The 21,343-nt window shown below is 43.5% G+C and overlaps 2 protein-coding genes across 3 annotated transcripts; one reads left to right on the top strand and one right to left on the bottom strand.

Annotated features, from left to right (window-relative positions):
- Positions 1 to 47: 47 nt before the first annotated feature.
- LOC311107164 (WD repeat domain phosphoinositide-interacting protein 1-like) lies at positions 48 to 8,709 on the bottom strand. The gene is made up of 12 exons (XM_084149657.1): positions 8,363 to 8,709; positions 6,537 to 6,619; positions 4,658 to 4,827; positions 4,331 to 4,427; positions 4,126 to 4,223; positions 3,788 to 3,880; positions 3,380 to 3,450; positions 2,833 to 2,940; positions 2,175 to 2,339; positions 1,958 to 2,065; positions 1,422 to 1,570; positions 48 to 1,155 (listed from the first exon to the last, which is right to left on the bottom strand). Exons 1-12 carry the CDS (start codon positions 8,437 to 8,439, stop codon positions 1,034 to 1,036), a joined length of 1,341 nt encoding a protein of 446 aa, XP_084005783.1. The 5' UTR covers positions 8,440 to 8,709; the 3' UTR covers positions 48 to 1,033.
- Positions 8,710 to 9,994: 1,285 nt separating this feature from the next.
- Positions 9,995 to 21,053, top strand: LOC311129669 (cAMP-dependent protein kinase type I-alpha regulatory subunit-like). Of its 2 annotated transcripts, none has more exons than XM_084162054.1 (11): positions 9,995 to 10,057; positions 11,316 to 11,553; positions 11,744 to 11,911; positions 12,117 to 12,208; positions 12,337 to 12,398; positions 12,505 to 12,551; positions 12,941 to 13,099; positions 16,997 to 17,057; positions 17,269 to 17,390; positions 17,496 to 17,577; positions 17,999 to 21,053. In XM_084162054.1, the coding sequence occupies exons 2-11, from the start codon at positions 11,380 to 11,382 to the stop codon at positions 18,169 to 18,171; spliced, it is 1,140 nt and encodes a 379-aa protein (XP_084018180.1). In that variant the 5' UTR covers positions 9,995 to 10,057; positions 11,316 to 11,379; the 3' UTR covers positions 18,172 to 21,053. The 2 variants fall into 2 exon arrangements, with proteins under 2 accessions (XP_084018180.1, XP_084018179.1); XM_084162053.1 differs by having other exon boundaries at positions 10,007 to 10,127.
- The last annotated feature ends 290 nt before the right edge of the window (positions 21,054 to 21,343 follow it).

The raw sequence follows: 21,343 nt of genomic DNA, 5'->3' as shown, positions 1-21,343 counted from the left end.
CTTTAACCTGAGACATTTCAATGAAATGAAACACAGGAGACTTGTTTGATTCACATTCCCTTTAATTTGTGGTTTAAAATCTTCAAAATCAAAACTTCCAAAGAACATTAGTGTTCTCAAAGCTCCACCCTTTGACAAATCAGTCACAAGGTAATAACAATGGGCATACTGTTTACAAACGATATATACATGTATATATATACACACATTATACACAAACAATAAAAATCAAATTTCCGCCAAAACCTTCACTTAATTTAAGTACTTTAGGTCTAATGCATTGATGAATAATTCTAATTTCATATTCCAAAATAATATTTAATACAAGTCAACATAATTTTTTACAAAGTAGTAACATCTACGTAATGTCTGAAATTTTACAATATTCAACATTATTTAGTCAATGGTGTTAATAACATAATCACTGAAATAAAAGGACCTGTAAGAATCTATAATACAGTTCTCTCTATCAAGTTTTTCACATTTCAGTATTTTATTATTCTTCCCACATTTTTCTAGAGATAAAAAACCACCTCAAGACATATGATAGAAGGCCCTCTCTCTCTCCTTCTCTGTTCCACCATCCCCTCTCCCCCCCCCCCACTTTCAGCACTTCTCAATAGCTCTATATGAATGCAATTCAATATTAAAGTCCATTTTTAACCAGTTTAAATATTGGTTAATATTAGACTAGAGGTAGGCTACAACTTCATAGTCCAGACCTGCTTCCCTTCTGATAGTTAGGGAATGGATTTTAATTGTATTCATATTGACCTTTAGGGCCAGGTATAAGACAATGTACAGAGACAGGCCTACTGTCTAGCCATACTCTACTTCTGAATGGCACATGAGAGTAACCAATCACCACTGTGGCATCTACATTTCTCCCATCTGATTGGCTCGTTGGGGACATGGGGGGGGGGTTCTCATCACTGATATCCTTCCTTCTAGCGTGAATGGCTCTAGTTGATTGGTTCCTAGGAAGTGGTGGGTCAGAATGGCTCCAGTTGATTGGTTCCTGGGAAGTGGTGGATCAGTTGGTCTGGTTGCTGACAGGAGGAAACTCGTTCTCGTCATCCAGACAGACGGGTCCCTCTGCAAACTCATGTTCAGGGATCACATCTCCTTTCTCAGCCCCTCCATCCTCTGAGTAGCCTGGGAAGAGGATAGAATGAGAGGAGAAGAGAGATTACAGAAGGGCACGTAATCAGACTAAGCTGAAGAGTTACAAATTCCACGATAGACATTTAAAGGTCATTTCCCATTGAGCCGACATATGCAGCGTCTCCGCTAAAGTGGGAACATTGCCTTTAAATTTCAATCACGCTGTAAAGCTGAAATTCCGTGATGCGAATTGAATAGAGCCCTTAATCACACAAGGTAAGACACACTACATTCATAAAGCAAACCACACACAATACCTGTGAGAGTGGTAGAAGAGGGTGGGTTCGAGGGGAGGGCCACAGTGGCAGCGTATGATGGGCTGGTTGACGGTGGGAGGGACCTTCCATCCTCTGGCTCCTCCTCTTCCGGTTGTGCTTCCTGTGGCACCTCATCTCCTTCAAATAGCCTGGAGAAAACACAAAGAGAGCCTGATTACACACACACACACACACACACACACACACACACAAACATGCTTAAGCACACACATATGCTCACCGGGGTTGGGGTCAATTTAATTTAAATTCCAGTCAATTCATTTTCCTTATTGAAAAGCATTGAAAATAATTGGAATTGGAATGTCATTGTACTTCCTGAATTTACTGGAATTGAAATGGAATTGACCCCAACTCTGAGGCTCACACAAACAGAACACAGTCCCTCACCTGTGATTCCTGACCAGAACACAGTCCCTCACCTGTGTTTCCTGACCAGAACATAGTCCCTCACCTGTGTTTCCTGAACAGATCCCAGTCCCTCACCTGTGTTTCCTGAACAGATCCCAGCCCCTCACCTGTGTTTCCTGACCAGAACACACTCTCCTCCATCCTGTGGGTCGATGTTATAGATGTAGAGATGTCCATCTGATGAGGCCACCAGCAGACGAGGCAGCTTCTGAACCCTGAAAATATACCAAGTAATAGGACTGTAAAATAAAGAGACCCAACATTGAATCACACACAGACACACACCACCCCGCCCTGCATCCACCCGCAAACACACAAACGTACATGGACAAGGCGCAGACGTTCTTGAGTCCGAACATGTTGAGTCGTACGGTGGCGAAGGCCCGGTCTTGGTGCATCATGTCAGAGACCTGGGAGGGAAGGTAGGTGCTGGCTGCTGTGAACATCTTTCCCACGTACGCACCCCACGTAGGAGACTCACCCTCTCGACTACAGACAGGCAGAGGAGACAGGCAGGAGTCAATCGCACTGCTCTTCCTGACTGACTGACTTCAGAGACAAAACTGTAACACAAAGCATTTTACACTCCTGACAACTAGCCACTGAGGACCAGAAAGGGACAAGACGTAAGACGATCAACACAACAAAATCAGGACAGTAAACAGTGTGTACCTGGGGCTGTGTTGTAAACAGTGAGTACCTGGGGCTGTGTTGTAAACAGTGAGTACCTGGGGCTGTGCTGTACATAGTGAGTACCTGGGGCTGTGCTGTAAACAGTGAGTACCTGGGGCTGTGCTGTAAACAGTGAGTACCTGGGGCTGTGCTGTAAACAGTGAGTACCTGGGGGCTGTGCTGTAAACAGTGTGTACCTGGGGGCTGTGCTGTAAACAGTGAGTACCTGGGGCTGTGCTGTAAACAGTGTGTACCTGGGGCTGTGTTGTAAACAGTGAGTACCTGGGGCTGTGTTGTAAACAGTGAGTACCTGGGGCTGTGCTGTTCCAGTTTGAAGATATGGACCGTCTCTGTGTTGCTGGAAGCACAGAGGAACTGGGCGTCTGAACTAAAGGACAACGAGCTGATACTCACATACCTGAAACACAGACACACATGGTAAGAGTCATCATCCCCAAGATACCAAACCTACCCCTACAAAACCTTGGAATAGTTCTGTAGTCTGTCTACATATGTAGTGTCTGTAGTATATGTAGTGTCTGGTAGTGTCTGGTAGTATCTGTCGTGTCTGGTAGTGTCTGTAGTGTCTGTAGTGTCTGGTAGTGTCTGGTAGTGTCTGGTAGTGTCTGGTAGTGTCTGGTAGTGTCTGGTAGTGTCTGGTAGTGTCCGGTAGTGTCCGGTAGTGTCCGGTAGTGTCCGGTAGTGTCCGGTAGTGTCCGGTAGTGTCCGTAGTGTCTGTAGTGTCTGGTAGTGTCCGGTAGTGTCTGGTAGTGTCTAGTGTCTGTAGTGTCCGTGGTGTCCGTAGTGTCTGTAGTGTCTGTAGTGTCTGTAGTGTCTGTAGTCTGGTATAAACTGACCTCTTCATCCCTCTGCGGAACTCAAACAGCCTCTGTCCCTCTGGGATGGTGAACACTCTGATCACTGTACCCTGGAGTGGAGGAGGAGATGGTCAGACAGAACCGTTGTAGACAGAGATGTACACTGAGTGTACAAAACATTAGGAACACCTGCTCTTTCCATGACATATTGATGTCACCTGTTAAATCCACTTCAATCAGTATAGATAAAGGGGAGGAGACAGGTTAAAGAAGGATTGTTAAGCCTTGCTTGAGACAATTGAGAAATGGATTGTGTATGTGTGCCATTCAGAGGGTGAATGGGCAAGACAACAGATGTAAGTGTTCTTAATGTTTTCTACACTCAGTGTATATATAGTGAAGACAGTTGAAAGGCAGGAAGAGAGAGGGAGGAACAGTCAGACTCACCCTCTCAGAGGCGCTGGCCAGTTTGGTTCCTGAAGCGTTGAATGTGAGGGCTGCCAAGGGACTGTCATGGGCTGGGATCCTCGTCACCGTGCTCTAAGGAAAACACGGGTCACACATTTGTGACATCATCAACCTGCGACCACTTCAACAGCCGTGACATGCAATGACTGTACTTCATGTCCTCAAAGGTATTAAGGCAGTTCAACTACCACTCCAACCACTCTACTAGCTAACCCACAACCTGCCATTAGGATCAACATGAATATCCCTGCGTTGTGCTCTGTAGACAGTGGTTGAATAGCAGCGGTGGTAGAAGTCATTTCAATATCATGTCTTACCAGGTTGTTGGCGTCGTAGACAATGATCTCTCCGATGGTCTGACTGCCAGGGTACGCCAGGTAGGAGTTACCATGGTTCACAGAGAGGGCACAGAGACCTGACGGGTTGGAGGGTGTGTCTGTGTTTAAAAACTGAGCATAGTTGAGGGTATGATGAATTGTGTGTGTGTGTGTGTGTGTGTTATTGTGTGTGCGTATTCAGTACCTGAGGGGTTGTGGGGTGTGTTGAGCAGTGTCTTCAGCAGCTTCATGTCTTTGATGTTGTGGATGTAAACAGACTCCTCCAGACACACCACCAGCCTCTACAGAGGACAGAGAGGGAAACGTTGCAGCAGAGCTGAAAGGGGGGATAGGTATGGAATGGGAACTGACCTCAGGATAGGTGAGAGAGATTGGATTGGAATGGGGCCTCAATCTGACCTAAGGATACACTCTTAGAAAAAAGGGTTCCAAAAGGGCCCTTTGGCTGTCCTATAAGAACCCTTTAGATTCTAGATAGCAGTGAGGAATGGGTTTGGAATAGGGCCATTACCTGTCTGTTGAGACGGACTGAGAGGATGTTGTTGGAGTAGCTATAGTTGCAGATCTCTGTTCCCCTCTTGAAGTGGTAGACGTTCATACGTCGGGGCATGGAGAGACTGACCACCACCACCAGACTGCTGGAGAACAACCGCTCCACGACGTACACGTCTGGACACTCCGCTGGGAGAGAGAGAGGGAGGGAAGGAAGGGGGAGGGGGAGGGGAGGGGAGGGGAGAGGGAGGGAAAGAAGGGGAAGGGGAGGGGAGGGGAGAGGGAAGGAAGGGGGAGGGGAGAGGGAAGGAAGGGGGAGGAGGATGGGAGGGGAGGGGAGAGGGAGGGAAAGAAGGGGAAGGGGAGGGGAGGGGAGAGGGAGGGAAGGAAGGGGGAGGGGAGAGGGAAGGAAGGGGGAGGGGAGATGGAAGGAAGGGGGAGGGGAGAGGGAAGGAAGGGGGAGGGGATAGGGGGAGGGGTGGGGGAGGAAGTGGGGGGGAGGGAGGAAGCGGGGGGGAGGGGGAGGGATAGGGTTGAGGGAGGGAGGGGTTAAATCACATACATGTGCTAATATAAAACACACTGCATAGAATACACACACACACACACACATACACACACACAAACACACACAAACACACACACATACACACACATACACACACAAATACACACACACAAATACACACACACACAAATATACACACACACAAATATACACACACACCCACACAAATACACACACACACACACAGGTAAACATGTATATAGAGCACACATGCACAGACACCCAAACACACACACTCACGCAGGCACACATTCCATCATTCATTCATTCTATCATTCATTCCATCATTCATTCATTCTATCATTCATTCCATCATTCATTCATTCTATCATTCATTCATTCCATCATTCATTCATTCTATCATTTATTCCATCATTCATTCATTCTATCATTTATTCCATCATTCATTCCATTAATTCCATTCATTCCATTAATTCCATCATTCATTCATTCTATCATTCATTCCATCATTCATTCATTCTATCATTTATTCCATCATTCATTCATTGTATCATTTATTCCATCATTCATTCCTTCATTCATTCCATCATTCATTCCTTCATTCATTCATTCCTTCATTCATTCCTTCATTCATTCATTCCTTCTATCATTTATTCCATCATTCATTCATTCTATCATTTCTTCCTTCATTCATTCCATCATTCATTCCTTCATTCATTCATTCATTCATTCATTCATTATATCATTTATTCCATCATTCATTCATTCTATCATTAATTCCTTCATTCATTCCATCATTCATTCCATCATCATTCATTCCATCATTTATTCCATCATTTATTCCTTCATTCATTCCATCATTCATTCCATCATTCATTCCTTCATTCATTCCATCATTCATTCCATCATTCATTCCATCATTTATTCCATCATTCATTCCATCATTCATTCCATCATTCATTCCATCATTCATTCCTTCATTCATTCCATCATTCATTCCATCATTCATTCCATCATTCATTCCATCATTCATGCCATAATTCATTCCATACTCAAACTAAAACATTCATAGGCTCACACACTTTCTTCTCACTGTGATGTGAAACACTGATAATATACTTGCAGAATGCATCACTGGGAACAGGCTTGTGGTGTAACATACTACTCTCTACCATTGTTTACATATGTGGGAGAGGGAGGGCTATATCAGCTTAGAACAACTTGTTGTCTGGTTACAGACTACTGTTTAACCACGCTGGTTGACCTGACCGCAGCTTACTGGGTGTTTGTTTTGTCCCGGTGCTAGGATACCAGCTTAGTGTTTAACAGTAGCTACCAGTACACACAGGCTTTAAGGACACTCACTCACCTCCTTCGTGGATGCAGTCCATCTTGTCCACCGAGGTGACAGAGAAGAGTCTGTAGCCTGACTTAGTGCCCACTGATAGAGACCTGAAACACACAGAGACCCAACTGTTGTTAAACATCCAAGATGGCATCCACTACGTGTGTAGTCTATAACCCACTATAGGGGTGTAGTGTTGTAAACCGCCATAATGGTTTCATCATAATCCCCTCTCAAGGTTTGCTTGAAGGTTACAGTTTGTTAATATGATATAACCAAAGAGGCTGGATGTTCACTTGTTGTGCCATAATCTAAGTAATCATCTACCTCTTAAACTAAATGCACATACAATGGAAAAACCATACAATAAAATAGAATGAGTTCAGTTCCAAACAATCCAGGCAGTTGTAAAAACCTCTCCAGCATTTATCTTTTTGTTATCTGTGCGTCCAATATCAAAACCACACAAGTAATTCATGGAAATAAAATGGATTTTTGATTGGAGAAAATAAACGGAACCTCAAGCCTCCCTCCCTATCCTTGTTCTCTAACCAGGACACCTCTATCCCCTACTACCTTTACCCAGTGCATTCTTAAAATTACACTACGTTTATGAGTGGAAAGGCTGATTGGACCAAGGCTGATTGGACCACTAAAGGCAGAGGATGTTGTTTTCTAAGGAAAGCCTTAGTACACACTCCGCTTACCAGGAACTGTAGGGGATACATGCAATGCCTCACTACCCAGTGAGCTATATATAGCAGTCAGGGGAAATGAAGGATACAGTGTGCTGTATGGTCAACACAGCAAGAGTTGACTAAGGTCATGTGATCACCCTAAGAACTTCAAACAACACTGATAATCAAGCACACTATCTATGGACATATACAGATATACTGTGTAGAGAAAAGGAGGGGCAGGTGTCTGTCAACAGGTGGAATAGGATAGACTAGGAAGATATAGGATCATATTCATTCTAGAGTAGACACTGATCTAAGATCAGTTTAACATTCCCCCCCCCCCTTATGGTTTAGGTTATGCTATGTGGAGGGTGAGCTGATCCTAGATATGTGCCTGAGGGCAACCACTACCCAGTGTTGAACAGGTGTGTGGTTCAGTGGGATATAGGCCTAGCCCAGGTAACAAATAGCCTAACTGCTGCTTGTCTTATCATGTCTGAGGATGATTGAAAATGGGAGAGAGCTAACGTTAACATGTGTGTTTGACCATCTGGCTGTCACTACACCTTTAACCGACCTGTAGATCAACAGTGTCTGGCTGCTCCTCTATCACTCACACTCAAATGTTGCCTAGCATGGGATTCCATTCCCAAAGACCCTTTGTCATAATGCAATACATCCAACCGCCCCATGCATGCAGTGGTAATAGCCTAAGTGCTTCAAGAAATCATGACAGTTCGACAACTCATTCCATGTGTCATCATCTGAGACAAAAATCTGACTTGCACAATAGTCTGCTGTGCTGACCAGTATCTCTACTGTAGGTCAAATCTTGCCTGGATACTTTTCTCTGGCCATCTATCTATAAGCCTTCGTAGTGTGGTGGCTTACTTCACAAGGTACTAACCTATATTTTAGGAACTGTCTTGATGAGACACCATTTGACAATTGGACTAACATTGATAAACCACATGCACAAGTGGGTTAGGTAGGAAGATACAATTCATACATTAACATATATCTGCTACAGAACAGCAGACAGACCATATTACAGCTAGAAGCACGCATACAGATTTACTACCTAGATTATACAAGAAGAATCTATATAACAGTGCGACAAGTTGAATTCGCTAGAACTGCCCCGAGTTGGCAGACAGGGCGCTTGCTTACGTGGTGTCCTGGTTGAACGAGGCGCTGATCAAGCCTTGAGGCCCTCCCGGACCGTCGGATGTCTCCCGGTCCTCCATCCCGTCCACTGTGATTCTCCTGCTCCACTGCCCTAGTTCGGGGGCCTGTGTTCGGATCGATCACTCCGAAACCCAGCTTCTCAACACACGTATGCGCTCGAGATTAGTTATTACAATGTTATAAATACTATACAAATTAGAAACAGCTGGCTTGAATCCTGAAACTAAAATGATTAGTTGTTTCTTCTACTTTAGAACACGGCGCGTGTATTGTTCTGTTCTGTTAACCCTAACTTCTAGAGTTAACAGGAGACAGACAAAAACAAAAACAGCTGAGGGCTGGATGCGTCATTTTGTGCCATTTTCTATTGGCTGATTGGATCATTGGGAGACTACCCCTGCACCACTCAGATTGGCCAACCTTTTCAAAACCTGTATCTGATTGGGCGGATTCGATTATGCTGAGCCGCGCGGCACTGGGTAAAGGCCCTTACGTCATCGGGCGAAAGCGGGGAGGGAGGAGTAGGAGTGCACTTCTCAAATGGAACAGTAATCTGTGCTGCTCGGTCATTTTGTCAACAAGGCAGCATGGTTCATCGTCCAGAAACATACAACGTCTATTTAACATCAAATAAATGTTTTAATGTTCTAACTTGTTTTCATTGATATGGCAGATAAAGCTAAAAAGCGATCACTTTTGCATGTGAAAACACAGAATCTTACTCATTACGCCTCGTGCACACCTGTTGTGTTTACTGTCAGTGTTCAGGCAGAAATCCATTAATTTCATTGGGAGGCAATCAGCACCACTGCAACTCATCTGCAGGACTAGGTTGCGGTGCGTGGCACTGTGTGCAGTGTATCGCATGGTTGGATTTTTTCAATGTGTGCTTTGCTTTGCCTCCACGTGCTAAACGTCACTTTGTTTTGAGCCGACTTCGCTGTGGGTTTTGAATGGGGCAGGCTCACACCCCGGAGACAGTCCGGTTCCAAAACGAATGCAATCAACGTTCACCCCGTGCAAAATTAAACGATTGCGATTAGTTAATTTTCCTTCATTCTGGGCACGAGGAATTGTTTTGATCGTTTTGATTGGTTGGAGTGTGCTGCACCAAATGGATGGACCCATTGAATGTTTTGCTGACCATCTTTGCCACATCTTTCTATGTGAAGCTTTGCAAAGTAAAACATTTAAATAAATAAAAACCTTTGCAGAGTTTGCACAAAAGCTATGCATACAACAATGTACTTTACAACTTCCTTGGCTGATCAATCATGAAACACAAATCTAATCCAATGGCACTGCCATCTGCCATCTATTGTTTATTATAAGGCTAAACTGCTGAGGCATAGTGCGCAGAAATTAATCTTCCTAAAACAACAATCTCCTCCCAAAAATATTCCTATATTGAGTATTCTTTGAATAGAGGACGCTCCACTCACTGTTCATGGGAAATGTTGAATAGGAGACTATCGGGTCCTTCTATCTGCTATCACTTTAATCGATTTCCCATTGACGTCATGATTTCCATGCGTTCCCCTTTAATGTTGCCAAGGGTTACGGCTCACATGACAGAAGGAGGCGAATTGACGTCAATGACGGCTTGTGATTGGTCCTAAACCCGTATCCGGTGGGGCAGCCGTCCAAGGATTTGGAAAAATCGAAGCGAGAAATTTGGTAAGCTTGTGGAAATAACATCCAAAACCGAGTCAGTGTCGAAGGGCTCGGTAAGAATTCGCGGATTCTTGTAAGTATCTACATGCTTCATCGTTGAAAATTGATGCCCTTGCAATTGCGGGATATGTAGCCTCCGCCTCACATTTGTTTACGATAGAGCTCAAGATGGCGTCATTGGCAAGAGGGCTTTGCAGGCCAAATGCCAACTAGTTAGCTATATTTCATATCAATCAATACAGTTTTACCAAGCTAGCTTCGTCATGAGTATGTTTAAGTTAACTAACTAGCTAACGTACCAGTAATCTGCGATCAAACAGCGATGTGATGCGTACTACCTTTAGTACCTAGCTAACTACGTATTATAGGCCTAATTTAGCTAGCTAGCTAGCTAGGTCTTGAATGCTGTCAACTGTTATACTCCCAGTTGTTTTTGACGGCTATAGTTAATATAGCTAACTAGCATTGTAGCCAACCAGAGTTTGCCTTATAATTTACCCATCCAACTGGTAAACGTTACTGCTCCAATCAACGGTTTGAAAGCAAGGCCATTTTGAATGTTGTTTTTGTAATATGTAATCTCATATTATTCCAGGGGACAGTTCATAAGCAGTATTGAAAACGCCATAGTAATAAGTATCACAAGATAGCAGGAAATTCAGGAACTGTCTGAAATCCTAGTCAACATTATCTCGGCTAGATATTTAGTGTCTTGATGTAAATGGTTGTTTCTATCATTTATATCCCCATGATCTGTCTTTAGATTGATGCCACTGAGAACCATATGATCAGTACAATGTAACCCTTTGGTGGAGGACCTAACTTTACCAATGCACTAAATCCTGTCTTTAGTAGTAAAGCAGCATGGCATGCTTGCTATCTGGCTCCTTCTTTGATAAAGATTATTAAAATAATCTATTTTTGTTAGATTAGGAATGACATGGTCCTATATACTGCTTATGATATACAGTAATCCTGACCTCTGCATTATGAAACTGATAAGAAATGTCAGACGACATCAAACAAGGATACAGTTGGTTTACCACTTAGTAAGATGTAATCACATATGACCAAGTTTCCATGAAGCATCCCTGCAACACCTCTATTCTCTTTATTTCTGTCATACTCCCTTCCTCCCTCCTTTGTTCATTTTAGTCAGTCATCAGATGTTAGAAGACAATAACAACCACATTAGAAGAGCATTGTAACCCTTGATTTTTTTTTTTTGAAGTAACCATCCAAGTTGTCTCTCCATCTCTAGTTCAGAGGTCAGAGTTTGCGAGTTTACCAGGTGGTAGCGGAGCAGGAGCGCATCGTGAATCGTGATGGCGTCGAGCAGTACGAGCAGTGAGGAGGAGAGGAGTCTGAGGGAGTGTGAGCTCTACGTGCAGAAACACAACATCCAGCAGCTGCTGAAGGACTGCATCGTCCAGCTGTGTACCTCCAGGCCAGACAGACCCATGGCATTCCTCAGAGAGTATTTTGAGAGGCTGGAGAAGGTGAGTCTGGGCGGGTAGGGTGGTGTGTGTGTGTGCGTGCGTGTGTGTATGCGTACCGTCTAGCTGTGTACCTCCATTCTTGACTGACCCATGACCTTCCATGAAACTAGTTTTATCATTGTAGTGCCTTTATATTGTAAAGTGTTCCCCTGGCAGCTAATTGGATGTTTGTGACCTGTGACCCGTGCAGGAGGAGGCCAAGCAGATCCTGAACCAGCAGAAGGCCAGCAGCCGTTCTGACTCCCGGGATGAGGAGGTGTCTCCTCCTATGAACCCTGTTGTCAAGGGTCGCCGGCGGAGAGGAGCCATCAGCGCTGAGGTCTACACAGAGGAGGACGCTGCTTCCTATGTCAGAAAGGTGAGGACACACATAAAAAATTTAAAAAAGTAAATCACCTTGAAACACATGGCTCTACTAAAACAACAAAGCATCAGACAAAACAGTCAGTTAGACAAGCCCACAAAACAATGTCCTCTACTTACAGTCATATCTATGGGCTGACTGGAGATATTGTGAATACCTAGGGTGAAGTGCCTAATCTTGGATGCGTTTTGTTTTCAAGGTCATTCCTAAAGACTACAAAACAATGGCTGCCCTGGCTAAAGCTATCGAAAAGAATGTGCTTTTCTCTCACTTGGATGACAATGAGAGGAGGTATGTTGTTAACAGGCTATGATTTGTCTGTAAAGTTTGGTTGTCAATGTGAGTTTATCAATCCCACTGATCAAGCCACAAACTTGAAACTTTTTCAAAAACGTAACAAACACAATCTTTATTCACAGTGACATCTTTGACGCCATGTTTTCAGTTACCTACATCGCTGGAGAGACTATCATTATACAAGGTACTGTAGGCTGGGATTTTCCTTTAGATTCAGTAGAAATTCAATTAGACCTGAATGCCTTTTTATTCCAGAGAAAATATGAACAATATCCTCTCTTCCCCGTCAGGTGATGAGGGGGATAATTTCTACGTCATCGACCAAGGAGAGACGGATGTACGTCTCTTTGATGTATTTTAGGAACCAACAACAACTATTTTTGACTCTTGTGTTACACACACACACACACACACACACACACACAAGCTTGTCTTGATTTTTTCCTCCTGAATATGACAGGCTTATTTTTGCAACTCTCTTTTTAGACCGTTTATATCTTATTTTTTGTCATCTGTTACTTCCCTATTCAGATTCCTATTATCTGATACCTTAGCAATGCCTATTCTCATAGAAATAGGATTCTAATTAGATGGCTAAACCTCATTATTTCTGCACAATACAAGAAACAACATGCACGTAGACAGAAACAACAACATCTAATAGAGACAGTAACACACTGACCTTACCTGGTCTTCATGTCTAAACACCCCCTCCCTTCCTGCCAGGTGTATGTCAACAATGAGTGGGTGACCAATATCGGGGAGGGGGGCAGCTTTGGAGAGTTGGCCCTGATCTACGGGACCCCGAGGGCTGCCACCGTCCGAGCCAAGAGCAACGTCAAACTGTGGGGCATCGACAGAGACAGCTACAGGAGGATACTCATGGTGAGCCCTGCTCTGCTCTGCCACTTCCATCTGACTGACATGATTTGTTGAGTTACCTTCAATAATTTTGGAGTGATTAACGATGAGTAGGGACAGGTGGAATTGCTATGATTTTTGTAACTGCTGGATTTTATGAATTGAATATACAGACAACCCAATGTTCCCTCTAAGCTGCGCGCGTTTGCACGCAGTACCCCCAGGACGTGCCGCGCAGTACCCCCAGGACGTGCCGCGCAGCTCCCCCAGGACTGCCGTGCAGAAATATCAGCCCACAGAGAGAAGCACGAGATTGAACTTCACTCAACTTTTTAGAGCAGTGGTCACGTCGATCTCCAAGGCATTCCTAGTCGAACACCAAACATTTCTGTAAAAAACACAACAAGCCTTGTTCCTATATATTTTTTTATTAGTCTTGGGCTGTTGGCGGTAGGTGCACCCGATTCAGCTGTCCTGCGCGCAGGGTAGGCGAACTGTTGCCATTTTGAACCATTTCATGTGTCTGAAGGTACAAACTCTTTCTTCACGGTGGGCCCAGAGAGTAAATCAAGTGCACTATAGGCCTACCGCTGGCCAATCAGATGGCTCAGATGACCGTGTCTGCAGTAACGTAGCAGGCATAAAAGAAAGCCACAGCAAAGTTGATACTGTGAGATTTCAAAATGTTTAAAACCATGACTAGAGAGAGACTGTGGTCTAAGGCACTGCATCGCAGTGCTAGCTGTGCCACTAGAGATCCTGGTTCGAATCCAGGCTCTGTCGTAGCCGGCCGCGACCGGGAGACCCATGGGGCGGCGCACAATTGGCTCAGCGTCGTCCAGGGTAGGGGAGGGAATGGCCGGCAGGGATGTAGCTCAGTTGGTAGAGCATGGCGTTTGCAACGCCAGGGTTGTGGGTTTGATTCCCACGGGGGGCCAGAATGAAAAATACAAAAAATAATGTATGCACTCATTAACTGTAAGTCGCTCTGGATAAGAGCGTCTGCTAAATGACTAAAAATGTAAATGTAATGAATACAGCAAAGAGATGCTGTTTTTGAGTGAGTTCATGTTTGTTCTTACTCAGCACTGTCAACACTTTGTATTCAACACTTTTTTATAAGCCATAAAATGCGCTTTCTTCCCATTTCCACTCAGCGCTACAACAAGCAGTGCAGCAGTAATGAATGAGTAGGAAAGTGGATATATAGACTTGCGTCGTTATTATTAGCGGCTTGGGTCTTTTTTAAATAATGTAATAATTCACTTTTCTCATAGGAGTAACAACATGAATTGTGCATAAGGCAGAAATAATGTGGTGCGACTCGAGTTTGCCATCAGCTGGAAGACGGTGTCGCTTTTTGGTCAGTGTCAGTGGAGGAACGGGAGAGTAGAGGGATGTTGAGAGGCGGACCCTCAATCTGCTGCTCTCTCCCTCCGCTGAGACTGACCATCAGATGCAGGCACCATCAGCCCAGTAAAATAAAAAGCAAATTATTTAAATGTATGCTCACTCAGCTGTGCCTCACAAGTATCACATTTTGAAATATAATTTTAAAAAATGGCCTGAACAACAATGCATTGGCAAGGCAATTCAAGCAAAGCAAATATGCGGTGATAATGTATTGGGCCTATAGCTTACTGCACAAACCTCATTGCTACAGAACTGTTTTTAATTGGTTAATGTTGCATAGGCTTATGTTTTTTTAAGTAGTGTTAAAAAAAAATTCTGAGAGGTAGATCTCGGCTTGCATTTTGACTAAAAGTGATCTTACATTTACATTTAAGTCATTTAGCAGACGCTCTTATCCAGAGCGACTTACAAATTGGTGCGTTCAAGTTATAGCCGGTGGCACAACCACTCAAAGTTATTTTTTTTTTATGGCTCAGAAAAGTTGGTGACCACTGTTCTACAGTTTTCCCTGGTAACACTATTAACGTTTCCCTTTTACTGTGGCAATTGTGATTGGATCACCGCAATATTAGCCACTTTCAATGCAACAAAACGAATTATGCAAGAGATTTTGTTGTAGGCAGAACGCATCCGAGTAGGATTCTATTGCATTGACACACGACTCAGCCCGTACTTTACACAGACCGGTGTGGCATAACCAATCAGAGCTGCAGTAGGCCTATATGCAAATAGACCATTGCCGTATATGGATCTGTGCCATTTACTTTGAACTGGACTGTGTTTACAGCATGAGCGGTCGTGAGTAGATGCGCTTGTTTTGAGATCAAAGCGAGAATTTGTAAAGTGGTTTCTTGCATCAAACACAACAGCATTTTCAGTCACCTCATTGTCTGAAGGACAAGTGGATAAACAGGTTAATGTCAAGCCCTGCATGTTTTTTTCAAAAGTCATGGAATGTAGGCCTACATTGAACACCACACATTGGCTGCTACTGTAGCCTGAATGAAAGAACCACTACACTACTGGTCAAAAGTTTTAGAACACCTACTCATTCAAGGGTTTTTCTTTATTTTTTATTATTTTCTACATTGTAGAATAATAGTGAAGACATCAACACTATGAAATAACACAAGGAATCATGTAGTAACTAAAAAATTGTTAAACAAATCAAAATATACATTATATTTGAGATTCTTCAAATAGCCACCCTTTGCCTTGATGACAGCTTTGCACACTCTTGGCATTCTCTCAACCAGCTTCACCTGGAATGCTTTTCGAACAGTCTTGAAGGAGTTCCCACATGCTGAGCACTTGTTGGCTGCTTTTCCTTCACTCTGCAGTCCGACTCATCCCAAACCATCTAAATTTGGTTGAGGTCCGGAGATTGTGGAGGCCAGGTCATCTGATGCAGCACTCCATCACTCTCCTTCTTGGTATAATAGCCCTTACACAGCCTGGAGGTGTGTTGGATCATTGTCCTGTTGAAAAACAAATTATAGTCCCACTAAGCCCAAACCAGATGGGATGGCGTAAATAAATAAATCAGACAGCGTCCCCAGCAAAGCACCCCCACACCATAACACCTCCTCCATGCTTTACGGTGGGAAATACACATGCAGAGATCATCCGTTAACCAACACCGCGTCTCACAAAGACACGGCGGTTGGAACCAAAAATCTCCAATTTGGACTCCAGAACAAAGGACACATTTCCACCGGTCTAATGTCCATTGCTCGTGTTTCTTGGCCCAAGCAAGTCTCTTCTTATTGGTGTCCTTCAGTAGTGGTTTCTTTGCAGCAATTCGACCATGAAGGCCTGATTCACACCTGTTAATTGAAATGCATTCCAGGTGACTACATCATGAAGCTGGTTGAAAGAATGCAAAGAGTGTGCAAAGCTGTCATCAAGGCAAAGGGTGGCTATTTGAAGAATCTCAAATATAAAATATATTTTGATTTGTTTAACACTTTTTTTGGTTACTACATGATTCCATATGTGTTATTTCATAGTTTTGATGTCTTCACTATTATTATACAATGTAGAAAATAGTGAAAATAAAGAAAAACCCTTGAATGAGTAGGTGTTCTAAAACTTTTGACCGGTAGTGTTAAAATGCTATGGGATGCATTTTCTCCATTGTTTTTGATGGTAGGCCACTCCTGGTAGGCCTACATTATGATCAAATAGCCACAGTAGCCTATATGGCCACTGTTAAAACTGTAACTTAAAGGTGGTACAGCCTCAGTGTTAACAGTAAATGCGCGCTGAAAGTTGCAAAGAATTTTCACAATGGTCAAGTTTTAGCTCAGCAGACCTGAAATTTGCTCAGTGCCGGAAAAAATTAGAGGGAACATTGGAGACAACTACAAAAGATTAGCCCTATGAGCAGTAGATACATGATGATAGCAGTAGATACATGATGATAGCAGTAGATACATGATGATGTTTGAAGGCTTACAACAAATGTCAGAACTCGGGAATAAACATTAGGACTGTTGTTGTTTACAGGGCAGCACTTTGAGGAAGAGGAAGATGTACGAGGAGTTCCTCAGTAAAGTCTCCATCTTAGGTAAGGCTCACTGTTTCTTCTCATCTTTGACTTTTCCCCTGTAATAATAATGATTATAGCAACTTGCATACAGTGGCTTTCAAGACGCTGTTCATTGCCGGAGGGGTTAACAACTCTACTTCCACCACCTAGCTGTACTGTACAGTGGCTTCCTTTTGGTTCTGTATTGTGATGTCACTTACGCCCCTGCCTCGTGACTCCACCCCCTCAGAGTCTCTGGACAAATGGGAGCGTCTGACGGTGGCTGACTCTCTGGAGCCGGTGCAGTTTGATGACGGACAGAAGATCGTGGTGCAGGGAGAGCCTGGCGACGAGTTCTTCATCATACTGGAGGTATGTACATCACATTAGAGTACCTCCCCGTTTCTTTTTTTTTTTTTTCAAAACCTTTTCTCCCGACTGAACACTACCCTGATGTTGGTGTTCTTTGTTCTGTAGGGTTCTGCAGCTGTGTTGCAGCGTCGCTCTGAGAACGAGGAGTTTGTGGAGGTTGGGAGGTTACAACCGTCTGACTACTTTGGTAAGAAGAACCTCCTCAGGCATCAATCAATTTCAATCAATTTTATTTTATATAGCCCTTCTTACATCAGCTAATATCTCGAAGTGCTGTACAGAAACCCAGCCTAAAACCCCAAACAGCTAGTAATGCAGGTGTAGAAGCACGGTGGCTAGGAAAAACTCCCTAGAAAGGCGAAAACCTAGGAAGAAACCTAGAGAGGAACCAGGCTATGAGGCCTCTTCTTCTCATCAAGTTTCTTTCTCGATTCATTTTGTTTATATATGCACTATATAACCCTGAATCTCACATTTTTAAGGCGATATGATAAAAGCACGAAGCTCTAACCTGAGTTGTGAAGCCTCACATATGGAGGTTAGATTAGAATAAATGAACCAGATTTGTGATGCCTGTTTTGTATTGACCATGTATGCCGTTCCTCCAGGTGAGATTGCCCTGCTGATGAACCGTCCCCGTGCTGCCACTGTGGTCGCCCGCGGTCCTTTGAAGTGTGTGAAGCTGGACCGACCACGGTTCGAACGTGTCCTGGGACCCTGCTCGGACATTCTCAAACGCAACATCCAACAGTACAACAGCTTCGTGTCACTGTCTGTCTGAGGGGTTTCCCCCACCCCCTGTATCCCCCTACCCCCTATTCTCCTGTGTAACCCCATAACACCCCCTATGTAACCCCATAACACCCCCTCCCCCCAATCCCCTAATCCCCTATGTAACCCCATAACACCCCCTCCCACTGTACCCCCCCTACCCTCAATCCCCTATGTAACCCCATACCACCCCCTCCCCCTGTACCCCCCCTACCCTAATCCCCTATGTAACCCCATACCACCCCCTCCCCCTGTACCCCCCCCTACCCCAATCCCCTATGTAACCCCATAACACCCCCTCCCCCTGTACCCCCCCCTACCCTAATCCCCTATGTAACCCCATACCACCCCCTCCCCCTGTACCCCCCCTACCCCAATCCCCTATGTAACCCCATACCACCCCCTCCCCCTGAACCCCCCCCTACCCCAATCCCCTATGTAACCCCATACCACCCCCTCCCCCTGTACCCCCCCCTACCCTAATCCCCTATGTAACCCCATACCACCCCCTCCCCCTGTACCCCCCCCTACCCCAATCCCCTATGTAACCCCATAACACCCCCTCCCGCTGTTGTACCCCCCCCTACCCCAATCCCCTATGTAACCCCATAACACCCCTCCCCGTGTACCCACCCTATCCCCTAATCCCCTATGTAACCCCATAACACCCCCTCTTTTAAACCCAGGGTCCACCAATGCAATTTTGCTTCAATGTTACTTCATTTTATCTTCCATTTGCTTAGGCTTTTTTTTACTCATAAATGTTATGCTACCCGTCACAGTCATCTATACGAGCACAGTTATGTTACAGTTTATGTTACATGTACCTGCTTCATATGGTATGCTTTCACTGCATTCACTGAAATCTATAATTGTTTTACTCTAGTTTAAACACGAGCAGTGATTAGTAGGGGATTGGCCGAGGTTAGGACAGGCCAATGATAAGATGGGACAATCAAATGTAACATGGTGAAGTAAGTATCCATGCTCAATATTGTTCAGATATTTTTGAACTAGTTTGGTTCCAATAAAAATGTGTCAAAGTTGACATCCTCACAAAATAATTCATCAAATTTTACCTTTCAGAATTAAAAGAATGCTGGGAGCATAATGATTATGTAGCTTTCATGCTATGATAATCAATGGTTATCCTCCATTGTTACAGTACAGTCAATCGCAGACATTTTTTCATTTTCTCATATTGTTTCCATTGATTGGTCCATCAATCCAATTCACTATTATTTTATCTAGTTTGAGAGAGTTTGTACAACTTAATGCAACCAGAAAGTTTTCTGTTGGACAGCTACCAAACTAGTGCCAAATGTTGGTAATTGTTTTCACAACTCAGAACCCATAGAAGATTCTCATTCTGTCAGAAGCAGTGGAACTCAAAACAGGAAGTATCTATCGCCATGTTAACACTCACCTCTGATTGGTTGGTAAATTTTTGGCTACAATAGGGGGGGAAAACATGGAGTATTAAAGTGTGTTTCAGTATTCAGCATTTTTCAGTATACACCAAATAACTTCATCACTATACTGCTATGTTTTTTAAAAACATAATTATTATTACATAGTTCTGACAATTATTATCGAAGTTATTGTTCTCTTTATTGACTTAACGAACTAACGTTATGGGTTGGAGTGATGGTAAAGTTAAGTACGTTTAAATGTATTTTTGTAAATGCTTATTTTTCCATAAATTCTATTTTAGGTGTTCAGTGCCACGGCGTAAATAAATGCTTCTTCTTGTCAACCGACAAAACAGTATGTAGTTGTATTGTGACAAATGTCATGGGTTAACCTCTAAAAGTAGGCGAAAGGGCTTTAAAGTAATTAACATATAAATCTCAATTGTAGATGGTTTTATGGTTTTAAGACTTAATTATTTATGTATTTAAGCGCAAAAGTTAAAGCGTAACAAAGAATCCCAACGACTGGTGATTCAGACATCAGATTAAATTGTCATGAGTTTTAAGATGATATATTTATTTTAAAGCAGCTTCGCTGTTAAAGCGTTGTGAAAATTATTTGAATGTCTTTTTGAAACAATCTGTGATCTACTCTATGCTTACCTACAGCATAATGTAAAGTGATGAGATGGTGTGAATGAAATAGTATTCTCAAACTGCCCCTGTGTTGGTCAAACAACAGTTGGTCATTCGCTAACAGCTTCACCCCTTGAATCTTAAGAACACACGTCATTTTTTTTTTTTTACTACCTCCTGCAGAAATCTATATTCTCTAGGTCGTATTCCTGTTCATTCCTGCCTCACAGCTTGCCCCTCAGACCCTTACATACAGTAATGCTATTATCCCTTTCTGAGGTATTCTGTTTGTTTAGGCTCTGTCATGTTTCCAATGTTAATCTTATGTACAAAACAGTATGGCTGACTGGATGGATGGATTGACTTGTGTAACCGTATGTTTGTATGTTCAAAACCAATCAACATGATACTGAGTCGATTGCAGTGTTGCCTACTTGGTCCAAAACTTTTGTATTGCTTTCAGATTGTTGATGTTCTGGAATATTGCAGGTCTCTATTTGCTGACAGTTCATACCCCCACCAGTGGTTTGCTGGTGTTTCTTCACATAGAAGTATTGATATGGTAAAACACATCACAAGATTACTACTCACTAGTAGGCACACTGCAATCCACCCAGTTTGCCTTAGCTTATGTAACCCGGGCGTAGACGCTCCTGCTAGCCTGACCTTCAGCAAGTTTGCGGGGCCTGCAGCAGGCTCTGAGAGCTGCAGGTCATCTGAGGACCATTCTTTTTCTATTCTACCCAATGACTACTCTGTTTGACTTTCTGTATGTGCAAAGACGTTTATCCTTTTGGTATAGATTGTTCCAGATGGCAGTTTAAGCAATAAAAAGGTAAAATGACCTGTGAGTCCTATACGTCTTTACTCATTGTGTCTGAATATACCCGAACTATAATAATGGAGAAATAGTCCCAATTGTATTCTGTAGTAAATAAGGTGCAATATATTCTCTGAACTCTGGAGGGCAGTGCAGTACCTCTTCTCAATAGACTTCAGTGGTTTCTTTTAAGATTAAGGTCACTTTATTGGTCAATCGCCCACAAGGTCCAACTGAAATTTGACCCAACCCCTCTGAAAGACACACATATACAGGTTTTAGAGAGGTGTCTGGGGCTGGCACGCTGGGTGCCC

This window comes from Coregonus lavaretus (assembly GCF_964263955.1).
Source record: "Coregonus lavaretus genome assembly, chromosome: 1".
Lineage (NCBI taxonomy): Eukaryota > Metazoa > Chordata > Actinopteri > Salmoniformes > Salmonidae > Coregonus > Coregonus lavaretus.
This window is presented reverse-complemented; position numbering and strand designations above follow the sequence as displayed.